The sequence below is a fragment of the Otolemur garnettii genome, unplaced genomic scaffold (genome assembly GCF_000181295.1).
Source record: "Otolemur garnettii isolate 467f Iridium unplaced genomic scaffold, OtoGar3 scaffold00092, whole genome shotgun sequence".
NCBI lineage: Eukaryota > Metazoa > Chordata > Mammalia > Primates > Galagidae > Otolemur > Otolemur garnettii.
This window is the reverse complement of record NW_003852487.1, coordinates 284,143-295,829: the sequence shown is the minus strand read 5'-3', so window position 1 is coordinate 295,829 and position 11,687 is coordinate 284,143. Positions and strand designations below refer to the sequence as shown.

General features: G+C 44.6%; 1 protein-coding gene across 2 annotated transcripts in view; it reads right to left on the bottom strand.

The window, feature by feature from the left end:
- The window catches only part of CUNH7orf26 (chromosome unknown C7orf26 homolog), a 15,106-nt gene that overhangs the window by 1,412 nt on the left and 2,007 nt on the right, over window positions 1–11,687 (bottom strand). For both annotated transcript variants that reach the window (XM_003795429.3, XM_012808724.2), the window contains exons 3-5: window positions 9,674–9,839; window positions 4,483–5,010; window positions 3,556–3,595 (exon numbers count right to left, since the gene is read on the bottom strand). In XM_003795429.3, the coding sequence (XP_003795477.1) occupies window positions 3,556–3,595; window positions 4,483–5,010; window positions 9,674–9,839 (734 nt within the window). The remainder of the gene's footprint in view (window positions 1–3,555; window positions 3,596–4,482; window positions 5,011–9,673; window positions 9,840–11,687) is intronic.

Genomic DNA, 11,687 nt, shown 5'->3' with positions numbered 1-11,687 from the left:
GCCATTATTGTTGTTTGGCGGGTTCGGGCTGGATTCGAACCCGCCACCTTAGGTATAGGTGGCTGGCGCCTTAGCCGCTTGACCACAGGCGCCAAGCCAGTCCTGTCACTCTTAATGACCAGTCCCAATTGAATCCCAAGAGTAAGCTCCAGGAAAGCTGGCTTTGCATATGACTCTGAAATTGAGTGCCTGGGGCAGGGTCCCTGGAGGGTGGCCCAGGCCTAGACCCAGCCCTTACTGACTCTTGGGCTCACTCCCTCTTACACCCCTGCCTAGTGAAACTTTATACCCTCTGCTCACCAGCTCCTCTGCCCCACCTGGCACCAAGGTCTGACAGCCACATGCCCTTGTCAGGCCCCTGTGCCTTCCACCCATGACACCCCCCAATCCCAAGCCCTAGGTGCCTGGGCTGTCCTCTATTTGGAGTCCAGCATACACCCACAGTCACCACCTCCGGACATTTTCCTCCCTCCTGACTTCTCTCAATCTCCAAGCTGGGTCCCTCCTGAGACTCCTGAAAGAGCTTCTCACAGGGCTCTCCTCTCCAACTTCCCTCCCCCAGGATGAGCAGAACCCTCAGAACCTCCTGGCTCTGGTCTGCACCTCCAGTTCTCTGGGCCACCCCAAGTCCTGCTATCAGCCTGAAGTGATCAACTATCCATGGGTCCTACCTTGATCAAAAAAACCTCTCAGGCCCCCCACTCTACTTCCCAATTTCAGGACACAGCCTCCTCCAACCCTGCCTTCCCTCGACGGTCTCCCACTGCAGACAGACCTACCCTGCTCACTCTTCTCCTGACCTCACCAGGACCTTGCCCAGCTGCCTGACTGAGGCACCTCTGCTGGTCTGTCCCCTCCCCGAGGCCAGCCTGCAGGTCCTGCTCAAGCCCCATCATTCACTCAAGCCAACCCTCCCACACACTGCCCACAGGTTAGTCCCAGGGCCACTTCACTTTTCTTTGCCTCCTGCCTACTCCCTTAGTCTGGTCTGAAGCAAACTGACCCTCCCCTCCTCTGGACAAAGGCTGGTGCCAGCACCCAAAGGAAGGGTCTGGGCAATGAGCAAGAGCACAGGGAAGCCTGGTGAGTTGTAGTGGTCCAGAGCTCTTCTGAGCCCCTTTTCATTCCACTGTTGCTTTTAACTCTGAGTAAGAAATTCAATAAAAAATGAACAAACCCAAGGAGAAGGGAGCATTACAGAGGCAAAATTCAAGTTGTTGCATTAATTAAACCTGTAACCCTGTCAGAGACAGAAATAGTCTGAGGAAGTTTGCAGTCGAGATGGGAAGTCAGTGCAGAGACACAGCAAGTGGCTAACTGTCCCCTCTCTTTCCTCACATCAGTGCCAGGTCTAGCCAGGAGGCCGGGGCTCCCCTGGATCTGTGTCCAGGAACCACAGGCTCCCAGAAATGGATGGAGTCAGAGCCTCCAAGTGAGACAGTGGGACTACTGAGAAGTTGAAGGGACTCCAACTCAGAGCCCTCAGAGTTATAAAACGAAAATGACGTAAGGATTTACATCCCATCCTTATTTGAATTCCCTGAAAAGACTAAACAGTAAATAAAAGCTGTGGACAAAAAAAATTTCATAAAAGGATTATTACAAGAGGGGGAAACATCCCAACAGATACCAACAATGTCAGATGCTCAGGAAGCTTCTAGAGCCCAGACCAAAAACAAGAGAAAGATGACTCAGGACAGTCTGCCTTCTGAGCAGATAAAACATTACAGGCAAAAGTTTCATCCCACCAGGAACCATCCCATTCCACCTCTTTGGTGTTTTGTTTTTTTTTTCTTTGAGACAGAGTCTTACTTTGTTGCCCTTGGTAGAGTGCTGTGGTATCACAGCTCACAGCCACCTCAAACTCAAGTGATCCTCCTGCCTCCACCTCCCAAGTAGCTGGACTACAGGCCTCTGCCACAATGCTCAGCTATTTTTAGGGACGAGGTCTCACTCTTGTTCAGGCTAGTCTTGAACTCCTGAGCTCAAGCAATCCACCCACCTTGGCCTCCCAGAGTGCTAGGATTACAGGCCACCTCCTTGGGTTTTGTCCTTGGAAAGGTACTCTTCCCTTGCTGAACCTGGCAGAGCGTGGTAACGATGAAAGTCCCCACATAGCACGAGGACATGCCACTTGTGCTAGCTGAATCACTATATGGCCAATTTTTGGACTCAAATTATGCACACTTCTGACTCACCCTCCCAACATGCCCAGACTCACTGAACCTAGCAGACATCTGAGTGGCTGTGAGCACCCTGGGAGCCCCATACTCCTTATGCCAGACCACTGTGATGGGTCTAAGAAAGAAGAACATTAGTAACCCACCAAGTTAACTCAGTCATTTTTCATTTCTGTAAACCCTACCATGTGCACAGGAGTTCTGCCTTCTACTATAAACATTTCCTCACAAAGTTGTCATAATTACTATTTTTAGTGGATACATAATGTTCTACCTTGTGATGTATCACAACTTACTAAGTATCCCTGTGCTATGTAGTTAGGTTGCTTCCAGTTTTTTGCTGGAGTTAACCTTCCAGTAGGTTGCTAGAGTTTTGCACCTATGAAGGATTTTTGTGCAATATGCCTCTTGGCCTTTTTTCTAAGGACAGAGTCACAGAAGTAAAATTCTTAAATTATTGAAGGAATAATAACAGCAACGACTAACACATACTAGACACTACAGATCACATACTTTTCTAAACGCTTTCCCTGTTTTTTACTCATTTAATCTTCATACAAACCCTATGGAGGGGCGTGGGGGAACACCAGGACATAAGACAGGTCTTATGATTGTCCTGATTTTACAGACAAGGATTCTGAGGAGGCAGTAGAAGGTGGAGAACTTGCCCAAAGTCATATGGACAGGAAGGAGCAAACTGGGATTCTGATGAGAATCAGTGTGACCACAATTCCGGCTTTTCATCCCTGTGATTGCATTTGTGGGGAGGTTTCCATGTGACAGGAACTACACTGAGAAATTTACAAAGACCACCTTGTTTCATCCTCACTGCCACCCTATGAACCAGGCAATAGTAAGTAGCTCCCCACTTTATAAGGGGTGGGGGGGGACTGAGGACCAGAAACAAGTAAAGACACTTCTCAAGTATTACAGCAAATCACAGAACCCAGGTTCCTGCTGCCTGGTGACTGAGCACCAGTGGCATAACTAACTCAATGCCCTCTAGGGCTGTGGCTCTGCAGTGTTGCCCAAAGGACTGCAGTTTACAATGTCACTGGTATGGCACCACTGTACCAGCCGCATTAGCAGGTGCATACTCATTTAGAGGTTTCCAGTGATACCTGCAGTGTACTCTGGCTCCTTTCCTTGACTCCCAGCACCATTTTTTTCATGTTCATCTCTACTTAGGGTTCTTCTCATGTGGGTTCTCCAAAACTATCCATTTTCCACTCATCATGATGTCCTTAAGGAGCTCTATAGGGAGCTCTAAACCCTGCAGACCAACCCTCCCCAAGGAGCCCAGGACAAAGGTATGCACTCTGCCTTGCCTCCTCCACCACAGCCCAGCAGCCCGAAGTCTTGAGACGGCACTTACTTATTATGGGGCAGCCTGGAGCACAAGGTTCTCAGGTCATCTGAAATTAAGAGATAACATGATTAAGGAACGGACTGAAGGCAGCACAGTGAAAGTCAGTGATGTTCTTTTCAAGGATACTAGCAAGATAGCAACAGTGTCTTACACTACATTTCCCTAACATACTTAGAAGAGGGGTTCTCACTTCTTTCAATTTTTGCTTTAGCAAAGTAGACCTAAGCTATCACTTAGGAAGGATGGGTAGCCCTGTTAGCAACTTGTCAGATAGCAAGGTAAGAGCCTGGTGACAGGGCTCTCACTGGCAACCAAACACCCAAGCCATTCCTAGAGCAGCGCTAAGAGGGAAACCCACTGCCAGGGACCACCCTTGAGGCCACAGGTAACTCACATGAGTCAATAAGTAAAAAGCAAACTTAAGTGTGTTATTAGCACCAGATCATTCTCCAGGGAGAGTCTGAGCACTGAAATGCAGAATTAAGAACCCTCAAGACAGGCGATGGGAATGTTGTGTACCTTGCCTGGGCAGCTGTTACATGAGTGTATACATTTGTCAAAATGCATCGAACTCTGTATTATGCATTTTACCATATATAAATTATGTTTCAATTAAAAAGGACACAGAAAAATGAGATTCCTCAAGAGAAAGATACTATTCATGCTCTTGAGGAGTCCCCAGTCCTGGGGAAAAAGTCAAGAGCTGCTCAGATGTCACATCTGTTCTATGTTAGGACTTGACAGCAGTAAGCAGTGAAGGCAGAGGGACAGGGTGCTAATGGAGGATGTTCCATGACTTTCACCATCCTTCCCCAACCCCCACGGTCAGGAGGAGGAAGAAAAGCAAAAACTGTTTGTCCAGGAGTCCCTATTGTCCTCTTGCCAGGCAGTGGTGCTCCCATCCTAGGAGGCCCAGGTCAGGACACTACCCACCTCTTGTGCACAGTAGGGCTCCTGAGGCCATGGCCACCTGCAAAGCCTGTGCCAGCCGGTCCAGTGAGAGCTCAATCTCCTGGGAAGCATTAAGGGGGTTAAGTTCATCTGCCAACCTGTTGATCTCCTCTACCAATGGGACCATGTGGTCAAACAGGATCAGCCCCAGACGCCCATAAAGATTCTTCTCAGTTAAGTGCAGCTGGAGCGTCAGGAGAACCTGCAGGACACTGAGGTGGAGTTTCGAGTACAGGAGGTGGGAGTCTCTGTCCATCCCCATACCTGAGTCCTTGGCAGCCACGTTACTGACATGGCCATTGGATAAAGAGGGCTTCTTTTTCCTTTTATAAGCCAAAGGGGACTTCACACACCAGCGGATCAATCCAATGAGTGGGGTGAGTTCTAAAAATCCTATTGGTAGATTGGCTGCAATCGGTGTATTTAAAAAAGTGATGAGAATCAACCTTGGGTCCTCAAAAATCCAGCTGACGATCATTTCAAGCAAGTCCAAAGGTGGGATGAGATCATCTGCAAACAAAGACTATCAGGTCAGATGTATTCTCAATCTTGGGGACAGGAGTGGGAAGTGGAAAAAGAAAAGATGGACCCCTAAACTTACAGCACTTACCCTGGCATTCAGGTCACTACTCCCTACCCTATCTATTTTTTGTCTCTTTTCCAAGAACATCTGCTCCACAGAGGCTGGGACTTTTGTCTTAGTATTACCTCGCTAATGTCCAAGACTGGACAAGAGAGAAGCTCCACAAATACTTACTGAGTCACCAATCCCTAGAATGGCTCTGCTTTCCCATGTGCTATGAGGTGTATAGCCCCCGAGAGAGGCAAGAACAAGATACATATTGGTTTAAGGTTTTTAACTTCTTAGGAGACTGGTCTTTTTTTCCTAAGATTATTCCTACGATTTTTTTAGTATTAACCACCACCCCCAACCCAATCTGCCCCTTCTGTTGTAAGATGATGGCAACAGTAGATAGCAGATGTTGTCCTGTGTCCAGAGCCTTGATTCCCCAGCAACGTTTCTGTGTGGGCACTGCCTGGCATGCACCCACTCTTAAAGCATAACCTCCCCTACATCTAAGCTGAGGCATCTCCCACCAGCCTGAAGGCTATGTGTGTACTTGTGCACGCAGGCTCCCACCATACGTGTGCATATTTGTACGTTGTGAGTGAGTCCTCAATCTCAATGACCTTCCCACTCAGAGACATGAGTTCTTGGCAAAATTCAGGCAAGAGGATGTTCTGTATGGTTACATGAGCTGCTCCCTTTTTGTGGCTTTGACAGCACAGATTCTAAGAATGCTCTTCTATTACCAGAAGCACCCAAGAGCAGTATCAATCACCATTCTAACAAAAGCCTTGTGTGATGGGTGACTTGAGAAATCACCCACACATCCATCAGGCTGACACACTGACTTAAGAAAAAAATACTGTATCTAAGATCTACTCTCATATGTCAGTGGTATTCCCTGAATGTTATTTCCTGTTTCATCCACCAATTTATCCATTCCCCATGGTAAGGCCAATTTCTGCCCTTTCTGGCCTGGAATAACTGATGACTTGGAAGGCAATTATGAGGCTGTAAACTGAGTTTAATTAGATATTTCCTATGGGGCAGGGTGGGGTGGGAGGGGAGCCTGAATATTGTTTTCAGCTATTATTAGCAACAGAAAACCAGGGAAAATTCCACTCTACCAACATGGCACTGCTCTATAAAACTTGCTTCCCGCTTCTGTGGCAAAGTGCTACAAAAGAGGGAGTATGTGATTAGTGACTGGGTGTGGTGGCTCACATCTATAATCACACCACTTTGGGAGGCCAAGGCAGGAAGATTACTTGAAGCTAAGAGTTTGAGAAGCTAGGCATCATAAAAAGACTCTATCTCTAGAAAAAATTTAAAATTTAACCAGGCATGCTTCTATAGTCTCAACTACTTATGAGGCTGAGGCAGGGATCACTTTAGCCCAGGAGTTTGATGCTACAATGAGTTATGACTGTACAACTGCAGACTAGACTGGGTGAAAGAGCAAGACCCTGTCACAAAAACAAAACAAAACAAAAACAGACAAAAAACCCAGAAATTAGCATGTGAATATGTATGCACTTGCATGTTCACACTATTTCCACACAAACTTCCAAAGTCTAACAGCAAGAAAAAAAGCTTATAAATAAAAGGAGGCTAAAATATAATCAGCAGGCTGGCAGGAAACCAATACTAGAATATCGGACTGAACAATAATGGAAAATGTTATTTAAGGCTTTCAAAATGCTGGTTTAGCACTAAGACCAGAATAAAAAACAGACCATTTGTTGGCCCTCTAAGCAGCAAGATCTGAGGGCAGAGAAGGAGAAACCTGAAATACTAGCAGAAAAGCTAGCTTTGACAGAATGCCACTCATCAAGGCCTATAACTTCTCACATGGAAAACAAGGCCCAGAGCCCCTGCCTGAAAGCCACACAGGGCAGTGGTGATCACACAAGGACACAGATACAGAAGGACTCAGTGTACTGAAAATCCTTGTTTGTCAATCCTATTCCTTAGAATCTACCTCTGAGGGAAGAAAATGAACAGCACAACCCAATAGGCAAGGGTCTTAGCCCCCTACCCTAACTTGATCATAGCTGCTCAACTTCTATTTTTTTATTTTTATTTTTTTTGAGATGGAGTCTCACTTTGCCGCCCTCAGTAGAGTGCCATGGCGTCATAGCTGACAGCAACCTCAAACTCTTGGGCTTAAGTGATTCTCTTGCCTCAGCCTCCTGAGTAGCTGGGACTACAGCACCTACCACGATACCCAGCTACTTTTTTTTTTTAAGAGACGGGGGTCTTGTTCTTGCTCAGGCTGGTCTCAAACTCATGAGCTCAGGCATTCCACCCATCTTGGCCTCCCAGAGTGCTAGGACTATAGGTGTGAGCCACCATGCCCAGCTATTTTTATTTTTTGAAGTCTGACCATAGGGTTCTGCTGCTACTGCTGCTGCTGGACAAGAATGAGAGACATTCTCCCAGTCAAAGCCAAATGCTATACCATGGCTATCATGGATATTCCGTTGAGAAAGTCCCTAAAAGTCACTAACACTAGAACCAATGTATTTACCTCCTAATGTCAAGCATTAACAACACGTCACTTAGGTAGTACTAATGCCAAAAAGGGTTTTGTTCAAATCTTTTCATAAGGAAACAATCAGACAAATCTAAATTAAGAAATGCTCTCCAAAAGAACAGGTCTGAGAGCTTCACAAATGTTAATGTTAAAAAATAAGAGATTATGTTTTAAATGCCAACATGGGGGGGGGGGTGCTGGTCTGAATTTAAAAACTAAAGAGGGCTGGCACAGTGGCTCATGCCTGTAATCCTAGCACTTTGGGAAGCCAGAAGTTCAAGAATAGCCTGAACAAGAGTGAGACTCCATCTCTACAAAAAATAGAAAAATTAGCCAGGCATGGTGGTACACACTGTAGTCCTAGTTACTTGGGAGGCTGAAGCAGGAGGATTGTTTGAACCCAAAAGTTTGAGGTTGCAGTGAGCTATGATAGGATGCCACTGCATTATAGCCAGGGTGACAGAGTGAGACCCTGTCTCCAAAAAAAAAAAAAGAGAGACCAAAGAGGCATGATATGATAACTATGTATTACATATGCATATGATCCCTCTGAACAAAAAGAAAGACTACAGAAGACATTATTGGCCTGGCTTGCGTATAATGGCTCACATCTACAACCCCAGCACTTTGGGAGGCTAAGGTGGAAAGTCTGCTTTAAGCTGGGAGTTTGAGAACAACCTGGACAACACAGTGAGATCCTATCTCTATAAAAAGTTAAAAATTAGCTGTGTGGTGGCACATACCTATAGTCCTAACTACACAGGAGACTAAGGCAAGAAGATTGCCTGAGGCCAAAAGTTCAAGGCCACAGTGACCTATAATTATACCATTGTACTCCAGCCAAGGTAGCAGCAATGAGACCCTCTCTTTAATTAAAAAAAAAAAAGGCTCAGCGCCCATAGCTCAGTGGTTAGGGTGGCAGCCACACGCACTGGGGCTGGTGGGTTCGAACCTGGCCTGGGCCTGCTAAACAACAATGATAACAACAACAACAAAATAGCTGGGCATTGTAGCAGGCACCTGTAGTCCCAGCTACTTGGGAGGCTAAGACAAGAGAACCGCTTAAGCCCAAGAGTTTGAGGTTGCTGTGAGCTGTGACACCACAGCACTCTACCAAAAAACAAAAAAAAAAACAAAAAAAACCCCAAAACAAAAATGCATACAATCAAGGAAATCTGAATATAGGTTATAAAATACATAATAGTGGGTGGCACCTGTGGCTCAGTGAGTAGGGCACCAGCTCCATATACCGAGGGTGGTGGGTTCAAACCCAGCCCCAGCCAAACTGCAACAAGAAAATAGCCAGGCATCATGGCGGGTGCCTGTAGTCCCAGCTACTCAGGAGGCTGAGGCAAGAGAATCATCTAAGCCCAAGAGCTGGAGGTTGCTGTGAGCTCTGACGCCACAGTACTCTACCAAGGGGGACAAAGTAAGACTCTGTCTCTAAAAACAAACAAACAAACAAATAAAAAACATAATAGTATCACATCAACATTAAACTTCTTAGGTGTGATAATGGTACTATGGTTACACATCAGAATGTTCTCATGCTTAGAAGATACATGCTTAAGTATTTGGTACAGGATGTCAACAATGAACTCTCAATAGTTCAGGAAAAATATGTTTGGGGGGGCTGTGTATGCCCCTGCACTCACAAAGAGAAGAGAATATATGATAAATCTTAATGGTTAAATCTAGGTAACAAGTGTATGAATGTTTGTTGTACTATTCCTGCAACTTTTCTGAAGTTTGGAAATTTTACAAAATAAAAAATGGGGGTTAAAAACATAACATATGTCTAGGGAACAGGCCATGTTTCATCAGATGCTACTTTTTGGGCTGCCTGCTTGGACCATGATGTCTCAGGCAAATAGGTAAGCTCACTCTTAGCAAACTGCATGAGTTGGAGTAGCCCACAGCTTTAGCTTTCAGCTTAAAATTAAAACACACATTTCAGAAAAAAAAGACCAAAGCATTCGATGGACATTTATCCTGGATATTCAGTGAAAAAAAACAAAACTGGTAATCAGTTGAAGCTTCTTTAACAGAAACAACCTATTTAAGTTTACCTGATGACAGATCATAGAGTGCAGTGACAGAAGTTATGAACTGGCAGCAGAACCGAGGGCTGGCACTGAATATCTGCTTCAGCGTCTGAACGGATCCTGGCACCAAACAGCAGTAGTCATCCACGAGGGCCCTGGCTAACCTCACACAGTAGACCACAGGCGTCCGCTGGAAAGAAGCCACAATCCACATAACTACAGGTGTCATGAGCTAGGAGACTGGCAAATAGACTATGTACATACGCTGAACACCACTAGAATTGGCAGAACCACTTCCAAGAGGGAAAAAAATTAACAGCTTATTATGAAGCAAGAGTTGGCATTCTAAAGCCCACAGACCAAATCTGTTCCTCCACCCATTTTTGTAAATAAAGTTTCATTGAGACACAACCATGATCACTCATTTGCCTCCAAAGGCTGCTCTTGCACTACAAGGGCAGAGTTGAGTAATATGAAAGAGACTATGTAACCTACAAAGCCTAAAATATTTCACTATCTCACTATTTACATAAAACATCTGCCAACCCTGGCTTTAAAGTTCACTTAAGAAAGATCATTCCTGACTTCAGATGAGGAAGTGACAACTTTTATAACTCTATAGGATGAACAGTTTCTACCACTTTGAAGAAATTCAGGAGAGTTTGTGAACTCCATGATTAAAATGTTTGTTTAGAGCAGAACTTTCAAAATTTCCCTTACAATCCTGTTCTCTTCAATAGGCTTCTATAACACTTTCAAATACTCTATCATCTCTCTCCCCTGCCTTAATTGTTTCTACTCATATGTCAATCCGAAGCTCAGGCCACATTCAGCAGCTGCTCAGGATGCTACAGCTCCGGGCTGCTAACTTGTCCTGTGGGAGAGATTACAAGTAGACGGCAGGCCAGATTGTTCAATTCAGGCTATAATCTGTCCCCATGAAATCAAACTAGCTGCTAAGAACACCAATTTCTCTCTTTCCCCAGGAGGAAGCTACAGCCCCTCACCTCAACACAGCAAGTCCTGACCCAAACCATTAAAGGCCCTTTCCTGTCGTTGACCTCTTTAATTCTGCCAAAATGTCAGCACAACAGCATCACAAGAAATAAATGAAACCTTTGAGTTCATAAAACATTTTTTAAAAGATAAATAAAAAACTACGTAAGTTAAAAGACACTAAACCTGTTTTCACTAGGTTGTCAAGGAATCAATGTAATCCAGAGGTTAAATACATGTACAACACACATGATCAATTTGGATGCCCCAGAAATTAAACTGGTGAGGATTAAGGCACAGATTCCACTGGGATGTATCTGTGTATTACAAGTAACAATATATTTTTGCTAACCAAATTTTAAGGATACACAAGATTACAAGAAAAACATTCAATTAAATTGAGAAAAAATGATTTAAAGTGCTTAGGAATGAAGAAGGCTTATGAAACTGAGCACAGCAGTAAATTCTGTTAGTTAAGGACCAGATTAGTCAAGATTTGGGGCTAATAATTTCTTTCAGTGGATTATCAATTTTTCAGACTGAGTAAAAACACAAAACAAAACAAATCATCCAAAATAACACCTTAATACTAAATCTACTGTAGACATATATTTTCCTTTGATATATAAAAACTCTAGAAATCATTTATATCCATATTCACTACAAGAACCATAAACTTTGTGATGTTACCCTAGAACAAAGCAAAACAACTCATATGCTTACTGACTTTACTATATATTTAAAAAAAAACCTTGGCTCGGCACCCATAGCTCAGTGGTTAAGGCACCGGCCACATATAGTGAGGCAGGCAGGTTCAAACCCGACCCAGGCCTGCTGAACAATGAGAACTGCAACAAAAAAATAGCCAGGCATTATGATAGGTGCCTGTAGTCCCAGCAACGTGGGCAGCTGAGGCAAGAGAATCACTTGAGCCCAAGAGTTTAAGGTTGCTGTGAGCTGTGACCCATGGCACTCTACCAAAGGGCGACAAAGTGAAATTCTGTCTCAAAAATAAATAAATAAATAAAACCTTCTAACGACA